General features: G+C 34.3%; 5 protein-coding genes and 1 long non-coding RNA gene across 7 annotated transcripts; 3 read left to right on the top strand and 3 right to left on the bottom strand.

Moving 5' to 3' along the window:
* Positions 1 to 1198, top strand: LOC107261102. The gene is made up of 2 exons (XR_001535067.3): positions 1 to 402; positions 815 to 1198. It is a non-coding gene; the product is annotated as an uncharacterized LOC107261102 (long non-coding RNA).
* A 1522-nt stretch (positions 1199 to 2720) lies between these two features.
* Positions 2721 to 6530, bottom strand: LOC8280205. Its single transcript, XM_002517003.4, has 4 exons — positions 5807 to 6530; positions 4855 to 5513; positions 3891 to 4081; positions 2721 to 3256 (listed from the first exon to the last, which is right to left on the bottom strand). Exons 1-4 carry the CDS (start codon positions 6273 to 6275, stop codon positions 2875 to 2877), a joined length of 1701 nt encoding a protein of 566 aa, XP_002517049.1. The 5' UTR covers positions 6276 to 6530; the 3' UTR covers positions 2721 to 2874.
* Positions 6531 to 7906: 1376 nt separating this feature from the next.
* On the bottom strand, positions 7907 to 8533 carry LOC8280204 (protein TRACHEARY ELEMENT DIFFERENTIATION-RELATED 7A). The gene has a single exon (XM_002517002.2). The coding sequence runs from the start codon at positions 8531 to 8533 to the stop codon at positions 7907 to 7909; it is 627 nt and encodes a 208-aa protein (XP_002517048.2).
* A 2342-nt stretch (positions 8534 to 10875) lies between these two features.
* On the top strand, positions 10876 to 14786 carry LOC8280202 (guanine nucleotide-binding protein subunit gamma 2). Its single transcript, XM_002517000.4, has 4 exons — positions 10876 to 11681; positions 14078 to 14130; positions 14263 to 14307; positions 14406 to 14786. Exons 1-4 carry the CDS (start codon positions 11544 to 11546, stop codon positions 14488 to 14490), a joined length of 321 nt encoding a protein of 106 aa, XP_002517046.2. The 5' UTR covers positions 10876 to 11543; the 3' UTR covers positions 14491 to 14786.
* On the bottom strand, positions 14564 to 17453 carry LOC8280201 (ADP-ribosylation factor-like protein 5). 2 transcript variants are annotated; one of them, XM_015718047.3, is made up of 3 exons: positions 17288 to 17453; positions 16870 to 17080; positions 14564 to 15190 (listed from the first exon to the last, which is right to left on the bottom strand). In XM_015718047.3, the coding sequence occupies exons 2-3, from the start codon at positions 17059 to 17061 to the stop codon at positions 14831 to 14833; spliced, it is 552 nt and encodes a 183-aa protein (XP_015573533.2). In that variant the 5' UTR covers positions 17062 to 17080; positions 17288 to 17453; the 3' UTR covers positions 14564 to 14830. The 2 variants fall into 2 exon arrangements, with proteins under 2 accessions (XP_015573533.2, XP_015573534.2); XM_015718048.3 differs by having other exon boundaries at positions 17281 to 17441.
* Positions 17454 to 22581: 5128 nt separating this feature from the next.
* On the top strand, positions 22582 to 27388 carry LOC8280200 (pyruvate kinase isozyme A, chloroplastic-like). Its single transcript, XM_048379243.1, has 6 exons — positions 22582 to 23341; positions 23616 to 23706; positions 23822 to 24015; positions 25059 to 25180; positions 25494 to 25972; positions 26691 to 27388. The coding sequence occupies exons 1-6, from the start codon at positions 22778 to 22780 to the stop codon at positions 26990 to 26992; spliced, it is 1752 nt and encodes a 583-aa protein (XP_048235200.1). The 5' UTR covers positions 22582 to 22777; the 3' UTR covers positions 26993 to 27388.
* The last annotated feature ends 249 nt before the right edge of the window (positions 27389 to 27637 follow it).

A 27637-nucleotide genomic window follows, 5' to 3' on the forward strand; every position in this document is an offset into this window, starting at 1 on the left:
TATGTATTTCCTTGACGTAGATATAAACTATAACCAAATAAATCTTTCACCAGTTCTTCCCTCTTACTTGTTCAACATGTTACCAATCTTACCCACTGAACTTAAAATGGATGATTGAAATCTATTATTTCATAAACAATTATTTATTTAAAAATTTAAAACTAAGATAAAGATTGTAAATATAACCTATCATATTAAGTTATGTTATTTGTTTGATAGAATAGCAATGGAGAGACTCCTAAAAGATATTTAGATGTAACAAACAGAGTGGAAATCTACTCCTGTAAATTTGATCACGTGACTCAATGTAGCAATTTACAGATAGTTGAAATTACAGTCTTCATTATATCATGATTTCAATCTTCTGTGGAGGCAGGCAATTATGGATCCAGATTAAGTCAGGTAATTAATGTGCTCGATCTTCTTTATCTATTGGATTCATGTTACGGTAAGTTTACCTGTACATATGCATATTGATAAAAAAGAAATCTGTTTTAACCAGTCTATTATTAGGATCAATATTTATCAACTTTAAAAGAAAAAAGCAGGAGTTACATGCATGCAACAAAGCTCTCTCTCTATATATATATATAATATATATATATGTGTGTGTGTGCGTGTGTATATGACTGCCACTTACTTTCTCCATAATTACAACTTGAACTCTAGGGTAAGTGCATGCTATCATTTGTTCCAGGAATAGTATCTTCTAAATTCATTTGTATGAGCATCTAATAAGTATAAGCCAGTATATCTAGCTGACCAAACACAGTTGCGTCCACTCGTAGAAGTAAAGTTTTTTCCTCCCCACCAGATTTTGTAGCTTCCACCGTGATCCAAACCCCAGCCGAAGTTGCACCAATACAGTGTCGTTCCCCACAAGTTCTCTCGGAAAGTGAAATGGTATTGATCATTGATTTTAAGCTCATGGAAACCTAGATCATCGTCTCCCGATTTGCAGTGCAGGTAAAGATCGTAAGTATCCTCCAAGTTATTGATGATGCGGACATGGTATTTTTTCAAAGGACTGCAAATACAAGATCGGGTCATCGCCAGTGCCAATGCCATTAGCAGCCGTAACACATAGCTGCTTGAAGTTCTCATGCTACTGATCGTATGTTTGTGCTTTCTGTCGTGTGCATATTATAATTATATGACTGGTTGGTTTTTATAAGCTCTTTTCTTTTTCAATCTTTCACGTCATCTTAAAATCTATATGGCATTGTCTTTTTCGCTGGTAATCAGTTATGAACTTGTGGTCATTCAACATGTCTTCTATCCTCTAGCTTGATTTACTTCCGGCAATTTAGGATATAATCAAACAAATCTTTCACCAACTCTTTGCTCTCACTGGTCTAATATGCTACCAATAATTTAAAATTAATACAAATGCTCAATTATGGACTACCCACCACCATTATCTCAGCGCGCATGCAAATTTACTGAGAAGAAGTTTTAAAAAATATATGATTCTGAAAGCAATAATATAAGCACATGTATAAGAAAAGAAATAAAAAGAAGATTGAATTAAGTAAAAAGTAGGAGGATTATTTATTTTTTGAGTAATGCTAGAGATGGTTGGCCAAAATGGCTGCTGATGTAGTTGGCTACATTCCCATCATAATTTCTAGCACATTTACATATATGGCACATGGCAAAAGCATCCACATGGGCAACTATATATAGAACTGTTGTCATATATAGAGGTGCCAAACCTGCTGAGGTACTTGTATTTCTTTTTTATTGTTATTTTTGTTTTTCCATGATAATTCTCCCATGGAGGGAATTATGAATTATTGCTGCAGATTGATCGGCTAACCATGCATGATTATTTATGGATTCATGTTTTGGAGACTGCATGCATGCTGTGCTGGAATGTGATTGTGGGATGATGCACATAAGTTGAACTGCTAATTGTCACAGGCCCAACAATAAAAGAAATATGTTTAGTTTAATATGTCTGTTTATCAACTTATTTTGAAAAGAAAATCTTATATGTATAATAACGATATAAGAAAAGATGACAGTCAATTCCCTCTTGTAACTTGTTACAACCTTAACTGGAGGGCAAGTGCTGTCAGCCTATCAACTTTGCCATTCGCAGGATGTTTTAAAATTTATTTGTTTGAATACTCAACAAGTATCAGTTTTCCCCTTCCCACCACATATTAGTCTCCATCATGATTCATATCCCAGCCAAAGTTGCACCAAAACAGTGTCGTAAAACGATCCTTGATCCTTAGTTCATGGAAAGCTACATCATTGTCTCCTGATATTATAGTGAAAGGTAATGGGTTTTATCCTCCGAAAGAATGTCACCGTCCAAGTTTATTGCATTTATTTGCCAATAGCATTAGCAGTACTAACACAGCTGCTTGAAGTTCTCATGACTCATGACATCTGTTTGCTTTCTTTTATCTGCAAAATGATATGATTCTGGTTTTTGTAGTCCTTTTCTTTTTCCTTTTATATCGTTTGGAATCCAAATGGTATCGTCCACATGCAATAGCTCCAGTAATGAAGGAGACATTTTTCTTGTCATAAAATTGGCGAGATATGTGTTTGCTAGACTTAGCAATAAGCTATAACCAAACAAATGTTTCGCCGGTTCTTCCCTCTCACCTGTCCAATTTGCTCTACCAAATTAAATTCTCATTCAACTACACACTAGTAACAGCCATATATAACTCAAACCCGACCAACAAATCTGCTAACAGAGATAATGAAAAAGAACTTTATTTCTGAAAGTAAGTCCAAGCTCTTATATCAGAAAAAGCTTCTGCAGATTTCCTATGTAATACTGGTTCTATTCGTGAGGAGCCATAAACTAATTACAACACCAAAGAAAAATGGATGATCAGATAGAAAAACAATTTATAGTTCATGACTATCAGAAGGAATCTGCACTTCCCGGAGGATGCCTGAATTCTCAAAGCAGTGATAAAAACCGTAATGTGGGAATCTCTCATACCAAGTCTCTTGCTCCTCATGCGTGTCCCAGTGCTCCCCGCTGCTGCTCTTCCCATACTTGTGAACCCATCCAGAACCATTGTGGCGCTCACCCCAAGTGCGGTTCCACCGTTCTCCATGCTTACCTGCCCACCATGTTTCACCTTGCTTGACACCATGACCATTTGGATCAAAATGTTCATCCCATTTGTCTCCCCATTTTGTCCAACCATCACCCTCACATCGCTCAGCCCATTTGTCAGTGTATTTCATACTACCACCGTGGCCATCATAATTCTCACCCCACCTGCAGGTAACCAAAATTGTCAACTAAAATCTTCAAAAGCAAATACATGATTACACACTTGAAACATGTTTCACATATAAACACGTATACGTATGTTATATTTACATAACCAGCTCTGGAATTTTATCAAGAAATACAGGTTCCAAAGGCCCATCTTACAAGAAGTTGAAAATAGTTTAACACTATTGTCCGTCCATTTTGACCATCAAGAACAGCAAGCATATACTACGTTGGGCATGGCACCGGTTACAGATTGCATATGTAACTGATAAATTTAAAGAGCCTGACCATAACCCATGTTAGACTCCTTGAAAACAGTAAACTTCTAAACAGTCCTAATTAAACCATTCAAATGCTTTTGAATGAGCTTAAATCTCATAATAGCTCAATATCACAGTTATGCTTTAACTCTGGAGTACACTAGACACCAATTTCCTAGTAACACAATTAAGATGTCTAATCCTAGCACAAATCTGAAATACAATCTGCTTCAAGTCAAAAAAAAATAAAAATTGATTATTCCATCCATGTCAGAAATGATATTTCAGTTGTGAAACAAAATCAGTGCTGAAGGATGACACACAAGTTAAAATCTTATTCTATCTACATCGTGAACAGGTTTGGTAGTTAGTACCTCTCATGCCAGATATGAGCATGACCAGCCTCAAGCTGCCTAGTTGGGTCAATGGTGCACCACTTATGTGCCCATTTCTCAGCTTTGTTCGAGGCATCATAATGTTCCCACCATTTCTCTTCCCACTCGTCACCTTCTCCATTCTTGCCCCATTTATTTGCAGTTTTCTCAAGATGTACAAGCCCAGATTCCTGAAAGCATCATACTTAATGTTTTAATTCATGTAAACTAAGAATCTATGTGCATGTGCATCAATGACTTTTTGCAGATATAGTAGTGCAAGAGAGCCCCAACAGATGTGAATTTTTGTTAATGTACTGTATAGATGAATGATTAAGATCCAAGAGAGGAATGTTTAGGATAGAGTTATATGAAGATCCATTGACAAAATGTTGCAATTGGAAAAGAAAAGAATAGAAAATTAGTGCGATAGAAGCCATGATACTAATTTTGATGTATTAATTACCAAGAAACTACTCTTCATAAAAGCCCCAAATGCGATTCCCTCCCTTTAATTTTTTCCTCCAAAATCAAACCAATAAACAAATCACTACTTAAAACTTGGTCAAAATTAAAAAATCAAATTATCTCTATTCCCATCTTGTTACTAGAGAATATTTTATTGACAAATGAAGTACTAAATATGTTACTTTAAAATGCTTGAGCTGCTGAGGATGCAGACAATCATGGACATGGCTGAAAGAATTGATCTGCAAGCAGACACTTATTATTGTTGCTATAGATGTGTGATCATATACTGTAACTAAGCTTAACAATTACAGGGATTCTGAATCCAAATATAATTACTATAATAGCAAACAAACTAAGTTGCTATTCCATTTATTATACAATATCCATTTTGATAGATATCCCAGCCTAATTTGGATTATCTTTTATTGCAGAATCTATCATGCACAAATTAATACAAGCAGTAAATGCAATTCATCAAAATAAACCTGCTAACCTGCCACATAGATTCTCTCCAGTACTCTCGCCATACATTTCCGGTTGCATCGCGTCCTGATTTTTCTGAACCAAGCTCCTTATAACCAAATTCGTCAGTAGCTTCCCAAAACTTCTCTTGCCACTCAACATCTTCGTCAACGCTGACACCCCTGATCATTGTCCACCTGCAAATTACACCATCGGGTCTTCGCTCTATTCCTTTCTCCTTCCACCACCTTGATCCATCTAATTCCATTCCACTGGAAGCTTCATCCTCCTTTTCAGTTGCAAGAACATAACCTGCTTCTATTGCATGCGCTGTAAACTCAAGGTCAAGTTCGCGTTCTTCCTCTTTTAGAGAAGGCATCTCCGGCCTAAATTCAGAGTCCTCTTCTTTCTTAACCTCCATCAGTGACTGCAATGGAGGAAGAGGAGGGTTGAGGTCGGATGGTGAAAGTTTACTCTGAAGTGGAATATCAAGATAACTCAAAGATCGCTCTTTCATCGCCACATTTCTTGTCGAAATGGGAGATGCTGAAGATTTCTGAGCTTCCATCAACTCAAAATCATATTGAGTCCTATTATCAGGAGGAGGCGTCCAAGTCCAAAAGTCAGGACCAGGCACGCCATTTCCAGAAGTCTCAGATCGAGAAACAAAGATGCTCTCATTCGTTGTCCCTGCATCACACCAAAAATTGACATGACTTTGCAAGAATCAATTCAATTGAAGTTCTGCAACGATTGCGATTGCACTTATATATAGGGACATTCCATAAATGAAACATCACAGGGAATTGCTGGCGTTAACTGCTAAAATTAACTTGAAAACTAAATTACTCTAGGTGTTGATTCACTCTGTATTACTTGCTCTAATTACTCAAATTACTTCATAGTAGTAGCACATTGTCCATCAGCAATAAAAAATTATGAAAAGTAACAAATAACAATTTTTGTTTTGTATTTACTTTTACCTTCTCCGCTTTCAGTCTCTAAATTACCATTATCTCCGACATTTGCATTCTCTGAACGCCTCTCCTTAAGAATAGCACGAGCCGCCGCGATGGCGGCCGCAGCACGATCAACAACCTGCATTCGTTGAATGCGGTCTCTTTCATCTTTAGAAAAATCCACAATCTTCTTGAAATCCTTAGTTTTCCGGTTGACGTCATCTCTCTTAACACTAGTAGAATCACTGGTGTTATCAATTTGGGAAAATCTCTCGGCCAGCTTTTGAAACTCAACGGACTTCTTATCGCGATCAACGGCGCTCTTCCACATGTCAAGATACGATTCGCCATTGTTAATGGAAGCCTTAGCTCTGTAGCTGCTTGTTTTATTGGGTGGTAATACAGGTTGTTCAAATGGTAAAAACAGTTGCTGTGGGGTGGTTTTAGGGAAGAGAGGGGTGGCGCGTGAAAAAGAACTGAGGTTGGAGGTCATTTTGCGATCAGTGAAAGAGGAAGTTGCTAAGGTAGGCGGTGGATTTTTGTTCTGTTTTTTTTTCTAATTTTTCTCAAAATTTATATTGAAGTTAGCGCTCGAAGTTGATGGTGGAGGAGTGTGAAGTGAACTCTTTCTTTCATTTTTATTTATTTTTTAAATTTTGAAAGTAATTAAGAAAGTTAAAAAAGAGAGGTGATTTACGTGTGATTAGAGGAAAGTGGAGATGCCGTGTGCTTGGTCCATGTTTAACGGAATTTAACTGTCTTTTCCCTGGTGATGATTGTTGCCATCTGGCGGAATGGTAAGGGATTGAAGTTTTGCAGAGAAACCACGTGGCCTTCGGATTCTTTTTCTGCAATTTACTTCCCTTGGAAATTGAAGTTGGCCCATTTCTGCTAACAGGCCCCATTTAGGTTTTTAACTGTTTTTATGGTATGCAATGCAGATGTTAAATCACGGGCCTAAACCATTTAAATACAATTTAATTAGACCAACGCTCTCTATTTATTGAAATTTGTCAAAACAAGGTAATTTATTTATAATAAATTCATTTCAAAATGTAATAATACAAATTTGTTAATAAAAATAATTGACAGAGAAATTATAACAGAAAAGATAAAACTAAATCATTTTATAAAGCAAATTAACTTACTAATGTGATTGTTAAAACATTTATTATTAGTTTTACTATATTATAATTAATTTTTGTAAATTTATTATATAGATTTTTATTTTCGATCAAATACAAAAATATTAATTTTATAATTTATTATGAAATTAATTTTAATCAAATATAATATAAAATTTTTTAGTAAATTGTTCTAGATTTTTAAATTTAAATCTAGACCGAAACTAAACGTTCCAATTATATACCATTTAAAGTTTTAATCAATCCACCATATCAATTATATATATATATATATATCAGATTTATTGGGTACAGTTCCATTTGTGCTAGATACATCAGGGTCTGTTTGATTCGTGGGACACAATACGAGAATATAAAATCTGTTAACAATTAGAACACAAGATATTAAAAATTTATAATAAAAATATAATTTATTATATACTTAATATAAATACAAATATAGATATCGTTATTTTTATGAACTAATATAATTAATAAAATAACTATTACTTAGTGACCATATATTTTGGCAAAAACAAACTAATAAATTATAACTTATTAAATAAATAAAAATTTACAGTTGAAACTTCACTTCCATATTTATACTAGAAAAATATGATAAAAATAAAAATAACAATATTTATGCACATTTATTTTCTTTTGTTAAGTATGCTTTTTGAAAAGATTATAATCAAATTTCTTTTAATACTTTGGTTATGTTCGAATCTTACATTCTTCTAATGTTACTCCTTGTGGACAAAAGTAAGTATCCCTCAGCTTCAGCTTCTTGTCGTTCGACATAGAAATGACGAAAGTGGAAATTGATATAGAAAGAAAAACATCGATTCTTGCTTTGTTGAAGAATGCAAATAAATCTTCTAAATCTGAAAGATCATCTTCAAAACTTGAAATAAAAAATAATAATAATAATAATAACAAAAACATAAGAAACTACATTTATTTTTAAGGCCTCCTTCACTAATTACAGACACATGCCATCCTAGAAGACAAAAGACACGTATGGCCCAGGCGGTGGCCTAATTTCCGGAGGCACAACCGGTGGCGGTTGAATATCCGGAGGTGGATAAGTAGGCGGTGGCAAAATATCAGGATCAGGAGGCAACCTTGGAGGGAGCCTATTAGGTGGCTGAGGTCGTGGTGCTCCAGGCGGCGGGAGTGGAACATCAGGAGGCGCCGGCGGAGTTGGCTGTGGCGGGACCGGGTAGTCGGGTCCTGGAGTAGGTATCTCTGGAATATTTGGAGGTTCAGTAATCACTTCAGGGGGAGCAGTCTCAATCTCTGGAACCTTTGGGAATTGAGGGACTTCAAGAGGAATTGATGGCGGAGATTCATCTGGATTTCTTGGGAATTCAGGTGGGTTATTTTCTGGGATTTCTGATGGGATAGTTTGTTCAGGAACTTGTGGTAAATTAGGTCCAAAGGACATAAGGTTTGGTTTGTGAGGAAGAGTGTTGTCCCCGTTCAGGATCTTTTTCTTTGGGATTGCAGACGAAATACAAGGAAGATTTGTTTTTTTTATAGCTATTGCGTATGGTTTATGAAATGGGATCATTGCTTTCTTGATGAGGCTTGATGAGATTGCAGAAACAGAAGGAGAAGGTGGCATTTTTACCAAAATTAGGGTCATCTAGCAAACTCGAGGTGAATCAGGGTTCATACTGAAGCAGGGCTGTGTATTCTACTGTTTAAGGACAAACTAAAGCAGCAGCATCAGTGAAAGTTGTTGAAAGCAATTGGGACACTTGTACGGCATGCATGATATTCAACTCCATATAAGCGTGTCTTAACTCGCTTACAAGGACACGTCGGAAGTTTCTTCAAGTAGCTAAATTTGCCTCAATAGACTTTTTCTTTATCCTTTTCTTTTTTCTTAAATAAATTGTTTTAGTAGTCGAGTTCCTGAATCATGTTCTCATTTCGCTCGATTAACCCATTTTTTTGCATAAATTAGATGGCAAAGCATACATGCTTAAGCAAGCAAGAATCATGTCCGAGCAAATATGGGAGCTCGGAAACAAATATGTTCATTGTCCATTGGTATTACTTTCCTCTTAAAATCTTGAACTTTACTAGATGAGTTCTTTACTCTTCCTTAAAATTCAATTTATAGTTCTCTTGCAGTTATACCCTCGCAAAATTCAGTTGAGCATATGTTTCAAGTTCAGCCTTCAGAGCACTTCAAATTTCACGGTTGTGTGATGTCAATTTGCGTGTTACTTTATCATTTGTCAGTAATCCCATTTTCATATTGCAAGAAATTCGGCGCCGAGCACTAATTATTTCCTCTTGATGAGAGTGAAGAAATCACAGCAGTAATCGACACATGCAGACAAAATTAGTAAAATCGGCAGAACATATTATTAATTGACAAGACTATAAACATATACATCACAACAGGTTATTAAAAATCCCTATCAATCCATTTAAAAATCTTCTGCCTAGCTAGGAAAAAAGTGAATCAGATGATCCCGAAGATAGTGGAATATCTGGTGGAATAGATGGCGGTGGATCGATATTAGGCAGTGAAGGTGTCTCGATATCAGAGGCCTTGGCAAAGGAGGAAGATTATCAGGGGGCGGCTTTCCAGGCCTTGGCAAAGGAATATCAGGAGCTGGCGGAGATGGCATCGGAGGACGTGGAAAATCAGGTCCTGGGTTAGGCCCCGGGCTCAGTGGAGGAGGGTCAGAAACTTCATCAGGTAGACCAGTCTCACTTTCGCTTAGAGATACAATAAAATTAGATCAATTATGGGCATGGTTGTTGATTATTGTCTTTGGAAAATAAGCTGTAGAAGAAAATAACAAGAGGGACGAGGATCTTGTTACTATAGTTGTTGCTGCCATTGCCTTAGATGAACAAAATCGGATACTTTTATTCATGAGCTGGTTGGCTGAGATAGCATTAGAGGTAAGACATTTTTCCTCCTCCTTTCATAAATGAAGTAAAATCTAAGGATTTTGGTGGTGTACTAACAGTGTATTTGCAGGAGATATGTTATGATTAAAGGACACATGTAAGTGCGTGGCAGTGATGCCTAGGCCCTGCCCCGACGTGTGTATGCTTCTTCGTTCAAAGTTGATTAGCTGTGTTCTAATAAATTTTGCCCCTTCAGCACATGGGGATTGCTTGGTTTATACCCAAGTGCCAGTTTTTGAGTCTGAAGCCCAAATCTTGGTTGAAGGGCCATGACCCTGTGATTTTTGTCCCCTCTAAACCCAACCATTGAAATAGTTTAATCTACGGTCTTACGTAATACATGTTGTTGTTGTTCTGAAAGGAAATGGAGAATTATATACTGCTAATGGAGCAAGTTCCCTTATCAACCTGGAAGACGAAAAGAAAGGAAGTCAATATCATGTAAACCAAATTGTCATTATTGGTTGAGGCTTGAGGAATGTTAATCATATAAAAGATATTATTGGATATGATAATAAGATTTTGTTCACTCACTCCACATCGCACACGAAATCGACCTCATTAAGTCTTGGGCAAATTGACAATTCCTGTGTCTTTGTACTAGAAATTACTAATATAGTAATGCGAGCATCAGGAGTGACATTTGGGAGCAACATGGACAAAATTGAAAGGATTATTTCAACAAAAGTGTTGTTGGATAGAGCCTAATCAATAACAAGTGGCACCTGGAGCAGTGAGCAGGGCCCAAAACTATCTGCAAATTTCCCTACAAAAAGAAAAGGCTCGCGTGAGACACACACGCACAAGAATACACGGGGACAATGATGTGCCACCTCACCTCTTTTGATGTAGGCTTCCATGTGTCGAGCACCGCCGCACCACTGCTCCCGCCTTACTTCCCTAACCGGCAAGTGCTCTTTACGCTCTAGCTCACTCTATAATATTAACTTTTAACAAAAATGCAAAATAAATTCTAATTTTATTAAAAATTTAAAATAAAAGGGCAAAAATCTCTTCATTTTCTAGGGTTAACAAATTAACATTTATCTTCATAAGTTTTAAATTAAAGTATTGGTGAAATCTGAATTGAACTATGTTTAATTTACATTAATCATTACACAACATTGAGAATCTTAACGTACCCTTTTGTATAATAAAAGAAAGAAGAAAGAAAACAATATCAAGATAAATTCCACATTTTTAAAGCTAAACAGCCATAATTAGAAAAGGTCCACAACGCGTGGAGGGAAACAGAATGAGAAACCAAAAAAAGACGCAAATAGACTCGGAAGAGAGACAAATAAGACACAGAAAATGAGATTGACCAAAAAAAAGAAATAGAGTCACCAACCTTTTCATACAACAACAAAAACAGAATAACAAGAAGAATAAAAACTTCATCATTTTCTTTTCTGTCAAAAAAGTCCAAAGAAAAACATACATACATCCCCCACTTCTCCTCTTTGGGTCATTGGGTAGCAGATCCCTTTTGATTTTGTGGGTTCAATGACAGAAAGTAGCTAACTTTAAATACATGGGGTCTATCAGATTTCGGGGTTATTCGTATTTTCTTCTCTAATGCCATCATATCTTTTGTGATGCAACTTCTGTTTCTTTTTTTTCAAAAGGGTGGCTAATTTGCTAAATAGCTAGGGCTTTTTGTTTTGTATTCTTGTGTATGTTGTCTGTCTTTTTGAGAGATGCAGTCTGATAGGTCTGATTCTTCGGGTCCGATTACCCAACGTGTCAATTCTTTGCTTTCTTCTACTGATACTAGAGGAAAGCATAGGATACAAGCTGAAGTCAAACGACTTGAGCAAGAAACTAGATTTTTAGAGGTTGGTTCTTCTTCTTTTTTCTTTTCTGCTTTTCTGTTTCTTGGTTCAAAGTTTGCTTCTTTTGTTTAATTGTTTGACTGCTCAGTGTATTTTGCGTGATAAGCAAATTGGGTGTAGTTTGATGAAGAGAAAAAACACTGAACTTGCTTAGTTTTAATTGATTTTGAGCTCTAGTTTCTGAAGTTCTTAATTCTGATCTTATGAATTTTGATTGAAATTGAATGTGATGTTGCGTTTGGCAATTTATGTAATTTTTTGATTTCATTGAATTTTTGGACTTTCAAGATGCTAAGTAAACACTTCTAAGATTGCGGCAGAAGAGTTCTAATAGTTATGACAGTTTTGATATTGCCGAAACTTAATTTATCTGAGATTGTAGATTAAAAAGTACTGTTAAAGTCTTAAGACATTGATGACCAGCACCTCTCGTCGAGATCACCATTCCTTGTGTGTTTTCATATTAGTAATGTCATACTGACGCACTTGTTGCAGAAATTTTATATTTGAATTTCTCATTGGTGTTATTTATTCAAATTTCACTCTCCAGGTTGATATTTATTTAGAATAAATGTGCATCTTAGCTTCGAAATAGTTTTGAATATAGAAAAGTTTATTGTTCTCAACATACTGGGACGCATCCCTTCCATGCAATTTAGTATTATATTGTAGAATGAAGGTGGATTCCTTAGAAAGATGAAAAAATTATGTAGGGTAGGAAAGTAAGGTTACAGAAGACTTGTAACTTTGAGTGGTAGTTGTGGGAAAGCTTTTAGCTGCTATTTAAGATAACTTCTCATTATACTATCATCTCAACCATGTTAATTTGCACATCAGCAATGCCAAAAGATATGGGGTTTATTCCAGTGTTTGTAAGAAATATGCCATCTAATTTTATCATTACTTGCAAATTACCATCTCGTTAAGTAGTTCTTATTATATTCGAGAAAAGGTGACTATTTAGTACACTCTGAAGGCCCATTAAACTTTGGTAGCTCAGTTAGTGATGGTCCAAGTCCTCTGCTTGAACTTGAAGTCCTCTGATGAGTGTACGCTTCACAATGTAAATTTATTCTGGTGTGAGCAGTTTTTGGCAACTATAATAGGTTTTCTAAACTCTATCCGTCAAGTTTATAGCCAATTAGTATTAGAATAGTGGTATTTTACGGTATGTCAGTTTTGCAAGCATGGTAATTCCTTCTTCCTAGATGTATGTAGATAAATTGGGTCAGCAATTGGCTACAAAAATCCCTTAGAGTTCATATATCAGCTATGCCAAGCGTGGCAATTCCTACTTCATAGTTGAATGTAGACAAGGACTTGATTTGCACAGTTTAGATACACAGTTTCATGGTAAGCCCCCAGCCAGCAATTGGCTACAGAAATTCCATTTTGTGAAATCTATATATTAAGAAGAGTAGTCAAACATTTGCATCTGAACATTGGAAAATTCTTACCTACTCCCCAACAATTGATTGAGTGCACATACTGGTTAGCTATGAAATTTAAGATAGCATGTTACTCATCTATTACCTGAGTGTATAACACTCGAGGTACTTGTCCCTCACCCAAAGGTTGGACGTAATCCACCCAGAGTAGGCAATTCATTCACCTGAACATATATTGGTGTTTGAAAGATATTGCTTGTTCATTTCTTGAGCTTTTTCAGAAACTATTTAAACTCACATTTATGGTGCAATTGCCTTGCGATATTCTTTTGAAAGTAGATTTTCAAGTCTTAAAGAGACCACCTTGAAGATTCAGGTCAAGCTTTTACTGTGCATTAAAAAAACCATTTTCTAATTGGAAATCATGGGAATTTCTTGTTCTTATGATTCTATCTTTCCCTCTATACATATGCAAGAGAGAGGATAACGAGTTTTCTTCTCAAGCTTTCAGTGGTTCTGTTTTCATATCAGCAATTTTTTTTTTTTCCTATGTCCCTGTTAAATGGAATGAAACTGATACTTCTATTCCTGAGTTTTGGGAGTTCCCATTCCTCTGCTTGTTTCTCTGCACCGAATTTGATTCTCTAAATGTTAAGACATTAATTGCAAGCATGACTAGGAAATTTGTGGTATGTGTGTTTGCTTTACTCCCTGGCTACCCCATGTAGAAAATGACATCAGCTTGAAGAAACCGTCCTGCACATTTATGATGCCTAAATGGAATATAGTTACCCATTACATTCTTATGACTAATTTCTGTAACAACTTGTTTCTAGTATTTGAAGAATTATTAGTGCCTTGTAGGAACAAGTGTTAGGGTTTGCCATTTACCCCCAGGGCAAGATCTGGAAATGCTTTCTCATGCAATTATCTGATAAACTAAGAGTGCTGTAAATGCTAGATAAAGACTACTAACTTTGGAATTGGTTGTTTGAATGCATGTATAAACAGCAAGAGTTGGAACAGCTTGATAAGATGGAAAAGGCCTCAGCTGCATGCAAGGAGTAAGTTTTAAAAATGGGCACAGTGCTCAAAATTAAATGCTCAAGACTTAGTAATCAAGTTTTCAGTTTATTCTATCCATTAATCTGATAAAACGTTTAATTTGTAAGCTAAATTTGTTTTATGTGCATCAGAATGCTGAGCAACGTGGACATTAGACCAGACCCCCTACTGCCAATGTAAATGCCCTTTCGTCTTCCTTGCCCTGCATTGCTATGGTATATTCTACCCATATCACCAAAAATTTTCTAACTCCTTGTTTATTGTGGTCTGACAGAACTAAAGGCCCGCTGAATCCATTATGGGATAGATGGTTTGAAGGTCCACAAGAATCGCAGGGTTGCAGATGTTGGGTGCTCTGACAGCAACTGCGATTTCAAGCAATATAACTTTGTCAATTCTTGGCGCAGGCTTCAACTTACAGACATGCAACAATTTTCGAATGATACAATTCATTGCCAAATGTTTGATGTATGCTTCATTGTGCAGAAAAGAACAATCTTATAGCAACATTTTCTTCAGTGGGAAATCTATAATGAAATCCTTCATCGTGCAAAACATAACAAATTCTTTAGGCCAATTCAAATGTAAGAAACAATCTACAGTATTGATGAGGAGTACAGTTAGATAGTACACAATGACACCTTTTCTTTTCGCATCTCTCGGGACCCATCAGTATTGAAAAAATGAACTCTCTGTTTCTCAGCTTGGTGCTTTTCCCGTAACTCGCTGGGCAATCCACCCTAAGCCATCATACAGACCTTCTCCTGTAAGTGCACAACAGGCTTGGATGTGCCAATCATGATTCTTGATGCTGTGAAGAGAAAGAGCATCAGTAATCTCAGCTGGGGTCATGGCATCCTTGAGGTCTTGTTTATTTGCAAATACAAGTATAACGGAATGTTGCAAGTCCTCATGTCCAAGCAACCTGAAGAGTTCATCCTTCATTATGGAGATTCTGGCTCTATCAGTACTGTCTATCACCGCAATGACAGCATGAGTACCACGATAATATGTTGCCCATGATGTCCTAAGTCTATCTTGCCCACCAAGATCCCATACCTGATGAGAGGGACAGACAAACTTGTTAATACGACCTTAAAACTTCACAAATGTAACTTCATCAACTAAGACCTCACAAAAAGAACAGCTTCATCAACAGATAACATCAAAGAGAAGAAAAAAGAAGTGCTGTTAATTGGAAAAGAAACCTTTTTATACCTTAATTGCTATCTGCATGACTCTATCAAAACTGGCCCCAAAGCACCATCAAGCTAAAGTTAGCATTTGTATGAATGATTCCCAGATATTCATTTCACACACACTTCCATTTTCATGTTTACCAAGGTATAGATAAATTATTGAAATATTATTAACAACTATAATGAATGATGGTTTGACATATTTAGTTTGCAATATATTCACATGACAACCAAAACTGTAATTTTGAGGAGAACACAGGTAACTACATGTATGCCACACATTACAATAACTACAACAGACGGCCGAAAATCAGAATCTAAATGTATGGTTTTCCATGCCTGAAGCCTTATATCTATATCCTTATTGAATTCAAGTTCCCGAATACTACTACACAATCATACTGGAGGAGAATGAGTTCCCTAGCTAACCAATATACTACAAAACCCAATTTCATACTCTTTGAAACCAATGAGAACACCTGCATTTCCTAGCTTCTCCTAGTTTGCAATCAAATCTAAGCTTTCCTAGCATCAATGCATACATCTACATTCCACATTTACTGAATTCCAGCAAGCAACAGTCAAAAGCAGAGAATAAAGATGGAACACAGAAGATCCCCAAACCCCTCTTCCAGTCAAAATCATCTTGGATGATAGATTTATTAGCAAATCCCCCTTTCTCAAAACCTTTTATTCAATTAGCAAAAATGCATTTTAGTTGGTCATGGAATGTTCTTACATATATCAGCCTCACAGTTGCCCTAAATCCAACAAGGGCCAACAGCCTGACAGATATTAAATAACAATATGCAGAAAAGTAAGCAAACTAAAAATTAGAATCACTAGGTGATTAGAGGAGAGCTGTATTTCATGATTATTAATTAAATTCAAAAGGTAAAAGGTTGAAACCCCAAGAGCCCTTTCCCCGAATCAAAATAAATGACTAGAAACTATCTCGAAGAGGGGTAACCAAGAATTTCTCTTGAGAAATCTCAGTGATTGAATATTTTCTAAGCAAATGATACTATTCAGCATATTTTCTCTGCAACTATACAAACTGTCAAGAACACTTAAGAAAGATACATAACAAAAACTCTTCTATAAAAAATCAGCCTAAGCAGGGGATATTTTTCTTAATCCGTTTCGGCATATATTTTCTCTACAACTATACAGACTGTCAAATCAACACAAGAAAGATCCATAACAGCAAACCCTATACTACAAAGCCCTATGGCATCGGTTTAAGATGGCGATTACCTGACACAAATAAAGAGCCAAAGATGCTAGATTCCAAAACTAATTCCTATGTATATATATAATATTGAGTCAAACACATTTACCTACAGTAATGCAATAACTCTGACATAACAAGTAGCTCTTAAATCAATCTAAACACCAAGACAAATCTTTTCAGCTCTATATCCAAAAAACTGTAAATACAGTAATAGTAGAACACCCCCAAACATCAAACACGCCAAAATCCAAATTCAATTAAATCAAAAAAGTAATGAATTTAATTAAGAAAAAAAAAAAAGAGACCTCGAATCGGATGTTCTTGTAAACAAGCTCTTCAACGTTGCTGCCAACAGTAGGGTGAGTAGTAACAACCTCCCCTAAATGCAATTTGTAAAGCGTAGTCGTTTTGCCTGCATTGTCTAAACCAACTACCACAATCTTGTACTCTTTTGCAGGAAACAACATGAACCAAAACCTTGATATAAAACCACCCATCTTCTACTTCAATTATTACCTAATAATTAAGAGAAAAAAAATCTCAATAAATTCATAAAATGAGAAAAGAAGTGCAAAAGGATCATGAATATAATAAAATCAGTACCATAAAGCAACAGAATAATCAGATTAGTGAAGGATCGGAGTGGAAATTACAAATCTTTAAATGAAATGGATAAGATTAAAAATAATCATAAGAAGAAAAAAAAAGGATCCAACCTTTTACCTGAAGGGATGTGGTATTGAGGATGGAAAGATTAAGAGAGAACCCAAATGAAAAGAAATACTTAGATTAGATTTTGATTGTGCGATCCGTTTATGGAAGAGTTGAATAAAGAATAAGAAAAGAATTGTTTTCTTTTTTTCTTTTTTTCTTTTTTTCTCTATTGGGTTCGGTTTTGAAGAAAGGGGTGAGGTGGGTGGGTTCGGTTCCAAGGATTAGGAAGGAAAGAATGACGTGGATAGCACTGATGTCGGTGACACGTTGGCAGATTTGATGACATGGCAGCGATGAGTGGATTTTCCACGCTGTCCCCAGAAATGTCCGGCAGCCTCTTTCGATATGGGCTTCTTTCTCCTCATGACCTATGGGCTGTGGGTCCATTTCTTTATGTGGCCTTAATTTGAGATATTTACCATCGTCTGATCAATTTTATAGCTTCAAAGTCTTGAATCTCAATTGCAGTGTGAAATTGTGAATTCATCTTATGTACAGTTTAATTAGTTTATTTCTTTAAATAAATTCATAAAATAAGGTTAAATATTATATACAAAATTCAAATTTTAAAAATTACATTTATACTTGGTTGTAACTCTTAGATATTAATTCAAGTGGAAGCTATCACTATGTTTAAATCTCAGATTCTCTACTTGGTTATATGATTCCACTAGCTTAAAAGAATATGCTTACTAATTGGGTGTTTAGTTTTGAAATTTTGTGTAAATAGAAAGGCAAAAAGGTTATTACCTGTTTTTTTTTTTTTTTCTTATTGAATAATGTGGGGCAGGGACTAAATACAATGCATTTCTCTAAATGCCAAAAATCAAAATCAGCTTCGCCAATTATTCCAACTAAAAAGTCAATTAAGTACAAATTACACTGTAAACTATATGTAGACTTGCTGTGTGGTTTACACATGGTGATGACATTCCAGAATAATTGAGGGAAGACCTGTAAATTACTGCAAGGCTACGAGCCGACTTAAAAAATATATATTATCCAAGTTCATCCCGTCTCATTTATTTATTTCTATGATAATATATTTAATTTATGCAAAATATATTTATATATATGCATTCAAAATATCTTTTTAGCCGGCCCATTAAATTTGCATATTTTCAAACATCAATCTCCTTTATATAATACTTGATTTTCAATCCAATTTACTCCACTGACTCAAATGATTGAGGCAGTATAGTATAATAATTATTTCACTGATTCAAGTAATTGAGACAATGCAATCTAAATAATTGATGAACTGACTTAGCTAGTGAGGCAGTGTAAAATAATAATTACTGTACTGATTTAGCTAGTTGAGGCAGTGCAATTGAAGCGGTGCAGTGATTATTTTACTGACTCAAATATATAAGGTGATGTAGCAAAGAGCATTCAGATTTTTTTCCATCAAGAACGTTTTATAAAACTCTTGGACTCCCGAATTTGGAGTATCTTACTTTCACGCAATTCACAGGGTTCAACAAGCAATCGATATTTCACGATCAAGGGTGTAGTACTATTTGTAGTAGTGGTCGTATTAACAATCGAAAGATGGTCGAAAGAAAGAATCTCTATTTGACAGCGCCTGAAATATTATAAAATAAAAAATTCTAAATAAAATAGAAGATAATACCATTTAAAATTAAGATGAGACCATGATACAGTTCTAGTATATAGTTATAGTATTTTTTATATAGTTTTTATTGTATAGTTATAGTATTTGAATAAAAATGAAATAGAATTTCATTAGTAAATTGTGTTTATTTTATGGAAACAATATTATTTCTGGTGCCATTATTCCTACTTCTGCAGCTATAGGTTTGCATTTTTACCCTCCGCGAAAGCTTGATGCGAATAAATGAGTTTTTGTTCTACGCCTCTGAGCTATATATATCTTCGTCTAATTTTGGTCATTGAATAAACGAAACTTCCTTTGATTCTGCTAAAAAAAATACCTGCTCAAGAATGTTGTTGAGTCCACAATATTTATTGCACTGACTCGACTATTTGAAACAGTGTAGTAATTATTTCATTAAATCAACTAGTTGAAGTAGTGCAATTAAAGCGATGCTGTCATTATTTTGTTGACTCAAATATCTAAGGTGATGCAGTAAAGAGTCATTATATATAAATGTTGTTGAGTCCATAATATTTACTGTACTAATTCAATTATTTGAGGCGGTATAATAATTATTTCATTGAATAAGATATTTGAAGGAGTGCAGTAATCTTTTCAAATACCTAAGGCGGTGCAATAGAGAACCTTAATGCAAAGACTTTATTGAATCAACACGTATAAAATATAGAGAGTTAATTGGTTTGAGAAGCTAAAGGTAGTGGAAAGATATTTTCAGAGAAAATATAGAAAAAAATTATCATATAGCAGGGAGTTGGAGAATGCCACTGCACCACCTTCTAGATAACAGTTTCATGTTCAACTTTTGATAAAGTGGGAGAGTTGATGACACATTTCTTTAAAAATAGATCCACATATTTAATTACCTCAACGAGTTACTTTATTAGATACGTCATCACCAAACTGAGAAAATATATAAATTGAGAAGCTCACTTCAGAATTAGAATCAATAATTATTTTAATAAAAATTACATTAACAAGTGAGTAATATTAGCAATATTTCTCTGTAGTATTACTGTAGCTTTTTACTTATTCAAATTTTCTTTCAATTTCTTAATTCCTTTAGTTTAGATTTATTTTAGTGTCCATAAACATTATCTCCTCAGTTCAAACTTTCAATTGTATTCTTACTTTTTCAACTTTTAGTTGCAATTCTTTATTTTAAAACAATTATTTTATTTAAATTTAATAAATATTTTAGAAATAGAGTTAAAAATTCATAAAACTTTAAGTCTTTTAAATCATTTTGTACAATCGTTTATATAAAAATTAATCCAGGGCAATCAATTTACTTTTTATTAAATATATTAATTTCTAGATAATTCAAATATAGCACACTCGAAATACTAACACACGTGAAGAGTCAAATATTAAGTAAACAATAATTAATTAATTATATATAGCCAGGATTAGCTTTCCAAAGCCAAAGAACATCTATTAATGTAACTAACCTATTCAACAAATCCTGTTTTTTGAAAGCCAATTACTTCTTCAATTTCTTAAAAAAAATGTTATTTTATTTGGTAAATTCTTTCTTTTTTCATAGTCATTGTGCCTTTTCTTATCTTTATTTCTATTTTTTTATTAAAATATTATATATATACAATATAATATATACTAACCAAAAGGAAAAGGTAATATATATATGGACTGTGATACGATAAGACGGCAAAAATCCATATATACTTTCTATGGAGTTAGGACGGAAACATCAAGTTTCTATTCTAGATTCCAAAATCCAGAGTTTAAATTATATTTTAATTCTGTTAGATGCTACCAATTATTTTATTATAATCTTTAAAACAATTATCATAATCTTTTTAAGGTTTTCTCGACACTATTACAAAGTGATTTAGCCCGAAATAGAAGTACAAAGCTAAAGTTCATCTTTTTTAATTTAATAATAATTTTATTACTTTCAATTTTTTTATGGAGTTTTGGGAAATGATAATAAAAAGTAATCTAGTAGGATTTATTATATTCTAAAATTATGTAATTTACTTAGAAATAAAATAATTTTATTTTGTACAACAAAATTTATGTTTTAACACATAGATAAAATTATTATATATCAATAAAATAGATATAACATATCAATTAAATAAATTAGTCACAAAACACTTATTGAACTCAATATATACATAAGTGACTTTTCAATATTGTGTCATTCTTTTGAAGATTAAATGCTATATGTGGTCAATTTATTTATTTATTTTTTTTTTTTAAGGGAGTGGTCAAGTCATTATTGAAAATTGATATATTACCGTAACACAATTAATTATTATTGATTATTACTATTAATTGTCATTAATATGGTATATGGGTGGTATATCACTTTTACTTATACGATCTAGCTTTTATAATATGACGTACATTTGGTATATTTTTTGCATTAATATGAATTTAAAATGTTATACCAATTTATTATATTTAAAAAATGGTAAAACATGTTTTGTTTAGAAAAAGAAAAAATTAATAAAAACTCATCAATTTTTCATTAAATTTTCAAATTTATAATTAAAATTTATACTTTTTTAATTAAATATACGGCTTTTCAAAAAATTTCAATTATATCATGTAACTAATTGAAATGATTTTTTTTTTAAAGAATTAGAAAGACATCTTAACTAAATTAATCAGTGATAACCAATTTCTATATACCAATGACCTTAATTTCAAGTAATTATTAATTGACATTAATTTTATGTATGATTAAAAATTTATATAAATTAAACTTAATGTGGTTTTAGTGATATATAAAATAATACCGTTAATTATTTTAATTATTTTTAACAATGTTAAGAAGTAAAGATTATTATTATATTTATGAGTTCATGAGTCTAGCTAGAAACTAAAATTATGTTGTTAACAAAAAAGTAACCCAACATTAATATTGATGTCTATTTTTATATATATTAAAATAATTATTATATTTATATTTGATATACACAATACTTAACATATGTGCATATTAGTATTTAAATCATATTAAATATTATTATAGTTTAGATGAAAATTAATTAGTTTAATAGTAATGCAATAAACTTAAAATAACTCTAAATTCGAATTTTTTAAATGAATAGTTTTAAATTGGAAATTATGAAGAAAAGAAACTCACCATCGAGTCAAAAGAAAACGCCAATATAAAGTTGAAAAGAAATTTCAAAAGCAAGTGAATATCAAATTTGAATATTTCCCTAAGTTAATACAATCAATCCAAAGCATACAAATCACTAACCCAACCCCCAGCTTATAACTCCTCCAAACAAAACCTATTTTACCTGTCCTAACACCCCGGGAGAAAGGGTCAATCTTACCAATCAACGTGTGTACAAAATCAAATAAATTTAATTTAAATTTTGATAACATATGTGTCCATAATTTATTTCAATAAATTTAAAATTTATATATTTTACACCCTCTTATATAATGCATTATTAAAAATTATTTTAATAAATTAATATAAATTAAAGTATTTAATTTTCGAATATAAATTCATGAGAATAATTATTGAATTTTTTTAAATTAAATGTATCTAATTTTTGACATAAATTCGAAAAATTATTTGCTAAAAGATTTTAAATCATGTATAGTTGATTCTTCTACATAATTTCAGGGGGCAAATTGACATTTACTCCCAAAAAGAAGTGTTAAAGATCTGTTTGGCATTGTCTTACTCCAGCAACTAAAGTCCTGGCGACATCTACAAAGCTAAAACTCAAACTTTCTTCTTCTTCGTACTGTCCGCCTCCTCGCTTCTTAATCTTCCTTCTTCATATCACAAATCCTCCAAACTCTGCCTTCCTCTTCCTGCCCCTTCCCGTCTCCGTTTAACCGCCGTGTGTCCGCCACCGGTAACAACAATGTCACAGTCTCTCCATTTCTCACCGAACCTCACTTTCGCCAAACAACCTTTCCCTAAGCTCCCTCTCCCATTCCCAACCTCCAATTCCCGGTATCCAGTCAATAATTATAAATCACTCTCAATCAAAGCGTCCACGTCGCCGTCATCATCATCAGATCCTCAAGTTTTAGTTGCGGATAACGGAACAGGGAACAGCGGCGTTTTGTATAATAATAACAACAAATCAGTTACAGTTTCTGATCCGAGCTCAATTGAAGTTGACGCCGTGACGGAGACGGAGTTAAAAGAGAATGGATTCAGGAGTACACGTAGGACAAAGCTAGTGTGTACGATAGGACCAGCGACTTGTGGATTTGAAGAGCTGGAAGCGTTAGCAGTAGGAGGAATGAATGTAGCGAGAATTAATATGTGTCATGGAACACGTGAGTGGCACAAGAGTGTAATTGAACGTGTTAGGAGATTGAATGAAGAGAAAGGTTTTGCTGTTGCTATTATGATGGATACTGAAGGTAGTGAAATTCATATGGGTGATTTAGGTGGTGCTTCTTCTGCTAAAGCTGAGGTAGTTCTTTTAATCTTTTTTTTTTCTTTTTCAATTTAAGTGTTTTCTTGTTGTTATATTTTCGAATTATGATAGTTTATAAGAAACAATATAATGAGTTATGTGATTAAAAGAAAACAATATACTGACTTACTAATGATCATTTGTATAGTTGGTTGCTGTCAAAATGATGACAGATTTAACATTCATTTCATTAATGGAAAATTAGTTATTACACCATGTAATGACTCGTTTCATCAATTATTTTAATTTGTAAATGTCTGTGGATTTGCAGGATGGTGAAATCTGGACTTTTAGTGTCAGAGCCTATGATTCTCCTCGCCCAGAGCGCACCATCAATGTTAACTATGACGGTTTTGCTGAGGGTAAATTGTTATTGTTTTACCATTGCTCTTTGCTTGATATTACTTTATTTTTGTTGTTGCTTAAGATGTTCATTGTGAAGTATTTTGTTTTAAGTAAGTTATTCATGCGACACAGATGTGAAAGTTGGGGATGAGCTACTTGTGGATGGTGGAATGGTTAGGTTTGAGGTGATTGAGAAAATTGGCCCAGATGTCAAGTGCCGATGTACTGATCCTGGACTGTTATTACCACGAGCTAATTTGACTTTCTGGAGGGATGGGAGTCTTGTTAGAGAACGTAATGCAATGCTTCCAACAATTTCCTCTAAGGTTTGTGCCTCCCCTTCCCTGCATTTTGTTTTGTATAAATTCATTATATAATGTTACCCAGATAGTAATAATTCAAGTCTTTTCAACAAAGTGGCATCATTTAACTGCAATTATCCTTTTCTGTTTAGATGCTGTGGATATAATTTGTTGAATTGAATCAATATGATTGGTAATTGTATGAGAGGATTAGGAGAATATGTAAATTGTAATTTAAGTAGATCTTAGGGTTCGCTATGATTTTGATTAGAAAATATGTGCAATGCTCTTCAAGTAGCATTCATGGGTTTGCTTGAATTTACTTCAAGATAGGCTGGAATTTAGTTTCAAACTGGGCCCTGAGATACTTGCAGCCTAATTAAAATTTGTAAAATAGAAGACCCCAACTATCAGGGATGGCCAATGGATTGCATACGGGTTGCATTTTGCCAAATCTAACTGCTAACAATATTATTACCCGCCATGTGTCAGGTTGTTTTTACATGTCTCTATATTTCTTTTTACTCATCTATATTTTTAATCCTTTTTTCTTCAAATATATGATACTTTTCTCATTACATTCCACATTTATCAGTCTATTCATACTTATTTCACCTTTTATCTATAGTATATCAATACGGTATAAACTAAGAAAATTACTATACTGAATTTTTACTGATAAAAGTTCCTTAAATATACATCACATGTAAATCGATTGGGTTCTGTGTGGCCTCCCATTTACCTGCCCCATCCAGAACCCTCTTGGGTTTCTGATGTCAAAACCGTGCTTTCGCACATTTGATGAACAGGGCAGAATGGGAAAAATTGTCATCCTATGTCATATGAGTACAAGTGGATGAGTTTCTCTAGCTAGATGAACTTTATGTGGTGTGTGTGCACAGGCATTTGCATTATCTGAAACTCAGAATACTATTTGCATACACTTTCAATGGTGTTCATGCCACACCACTAATTTGCGATGCATTGCACTTTGCCATAATTGTTTGCTGGTGAATTTGGTAATGTTTTTCATCACGTCCTCAACCTATTCTTTCTTACATTTCCAGGATTGGTTAGATATTGACTTTGGTATCGCAGAGGGTGTTGATTTTATTGCAATATCTTTTGTCAAGTCTGCTGAAGTGATTAATCATCTTAAAAGCTACATTGCTGCAAGGTCTCGTGACAGGTAAGCACATTTAATCAGTATATGAAAAATTATACACTCTTGTGTTTGATTCTCATCATCAGCAGAGCCTTGATTTGGATAAGAATTATCACATCTTAATTTGGTTATTATATAAGCACTTTACTATATCATGAATTTTTTTGTGGAGCCTTAGCTTTTCAGCATTTTTTGCTGTATTGCTTGTGTGCCTTTGCAATTGGAATTTCAAATCCATTGCTCTTTAGCATTGACAGCTATCACTTATTAATTTATTAACCGAAAAAGTACATCTTTAGCATTGGTTACACTGACACATTTTTATTTTCTGATACAGTGATATAGCTGTCATTGCTAAGATAGAGAGTATTGACTCATTGAAGAACTTAGAAGAGATCATTCGAGCATCAGATGGAGCTATGGTAGCAAGAGGAGATCTGGGTGCTCAGATACCATTGGAACAGGTTCCATCAGCCCAGCAAAACATTGTTCAGGTCTGCAGGCAGCTAAATAAGCCAGTCATTGTTGCTTCTCAGTTACTTGAATCAATGATTGAATACCCTACACCCACCAGAGCAGAAGTGGCTGATGTTTCTGAAGCTGTTAGGCAACGGGCTGATGCTTTGATGCTCTCTGGTGAGTCAGCCATGGGCCAGTACCCCGAGAAGGCATTGGCTGTTCTCAGAAGTGTCAGTGTGAGAATTGAGAAGTGGTGGAGAGAAGAGAAGCACCATGAAGCAATGGAACTCCCAGCAATTGGATCCACTTATTCCGACTCTATTTCAGAGGAGATTTGCAACTCTGCTGCCAAGATGGGTAAGCATTCTTTGGCTCAAGTCAAGATATAATTTGATCACAGTAAATTATTTATGATTAGATCTCGCATTGAAGGTAGAGCTGTGCATCTTTTTAGAAAATCCCTTGAACTGGACCCTTATTGAATGTGGAACCATGCAAAAGCTTGGTTTGTCTGTTTGATAATATAAAATAGAAAAGCAAGCAAATAAACATATGTAAATTAGAAGGATAGTTCATGATCTGAACTAAACTGCCAAAAACAGTCTGATTCCTTTCAGTACATAGACAGTCTTAACGGCTCTGAAATACTTTGTGAAGCTCTCAGCATCCAAACTTGTACCATTACGGTTATAGGTCCAAGATTATAGCCATTGTACTGAGCATGTACTCCTACTAGAACATAATGCTCCATATCTCTTTATTTTATTGCATATTTAATCAAAAAGTGGTTAGTCTCTACCAGTCACCAAGTAGAGGAATTTCTGTTTCCTGCAATCTGGACTGCAAGACATGGGTCTCTTTTAAGTTGCACCTTCTATATTTTCGTTCGTTAACTAACGAAAGCACTAATATAATGTTTTAGCAGCAAAAGGACACAAATATAAATAGGATGTCCATTGGCTAGTGTAATGATTGTAGTAGTCCAAAGCCCATAGATTGTGTCCACGGGTGTGTGTTTATGTTCCTTAAATTTGATGGTGTTCATTATGAAGTATATTTTCTTTTAATTATGCAGCGAACAACTTGGGGGTGGATGCACTTTTTGTGTATACAAAAGATGGTCACATGGCATCTCTCTTGTCTCGTTGCCGGCCTGACTGCCCAATCTTTGCTTTTACAACTACCACATCTGTACGGAGACGCCTGAATTTACAGTGGGGCCTGATTCCCTTCCGCCTGAGCTTTGCTGATGATATGGAAAGCAACCTTAACAAAACCTTCTCTTTGCTCAAGGCTAGAGGAATGATCAAATCGGGTGATCTTGTTATAGCTGTTTCAGACATGTTACAGTCCATCCAAGTTATGAATGTTCCTTAGAATTTATTTTAGATCGCTGACGCCATTTCAACCCTTCATCTAGACTGCCTTATCTATTATTTGCTATGTCCATCGTTACTAGTTCTGCAATTTGGTTACTGCTGGAAAGATTTGCTGGAAAGGAAACGGAGAGTAACTGTGAGTTCATCATGTTTTCACCTGGCTTTATGCTTGTTATTTCAAGGAGAGCCTCCTATTTTTCAAAATGGTTGGTTGGGATTATTCCATTTTTGGCAGGTAATCACAATTTTACCCAGTGACTTCACTTTGCTTAGGTTGAGAGTGATCTATTGGTTAATGTACCAAAGAAGATAGAGCTGTAATTACAAACAGTATGCGTGTACTAGTATGCTATTTACCAGCTTGAATTAATGGTTCAACAAATGCTTAGACTAAGCATGATCAACATAAAAAAATGTCAGCAGATTCTTTTTAAGCTGCCATGTTGCTACATGGTACTTTGTTCTTCATTCTACGAAAACAATGAGTATGATAGAATTCGTGCAAAATATTAATGTTGAGTATGATAGAATTCGTGCAGAATACTAATGTTTTCATGATTAAGATGCGATTTATCTGTCGCTGCACTTATATCTATGTTAGGACTTGGCCTGCAATCCTATTATTGAACAGTGGTTTTTTCCC

The sequence above is a fragment of the Ricinus communis genome, chromosome 9 (genome assembly GCF_019578655.1).
Source record: "Ricinus communis isolate WT05 ecotype wild-type chromosome 9, ASM1957865v1, whole genome shotgun sequence".
NCBI classification, from domain to species: domain Eukaryota; kingdom Viridiplantae; phylum Streptophyta; class Magnoliopsida; order Malpighiales; family Euphorbiaceae; genus Ricinus; species Ricinus communis.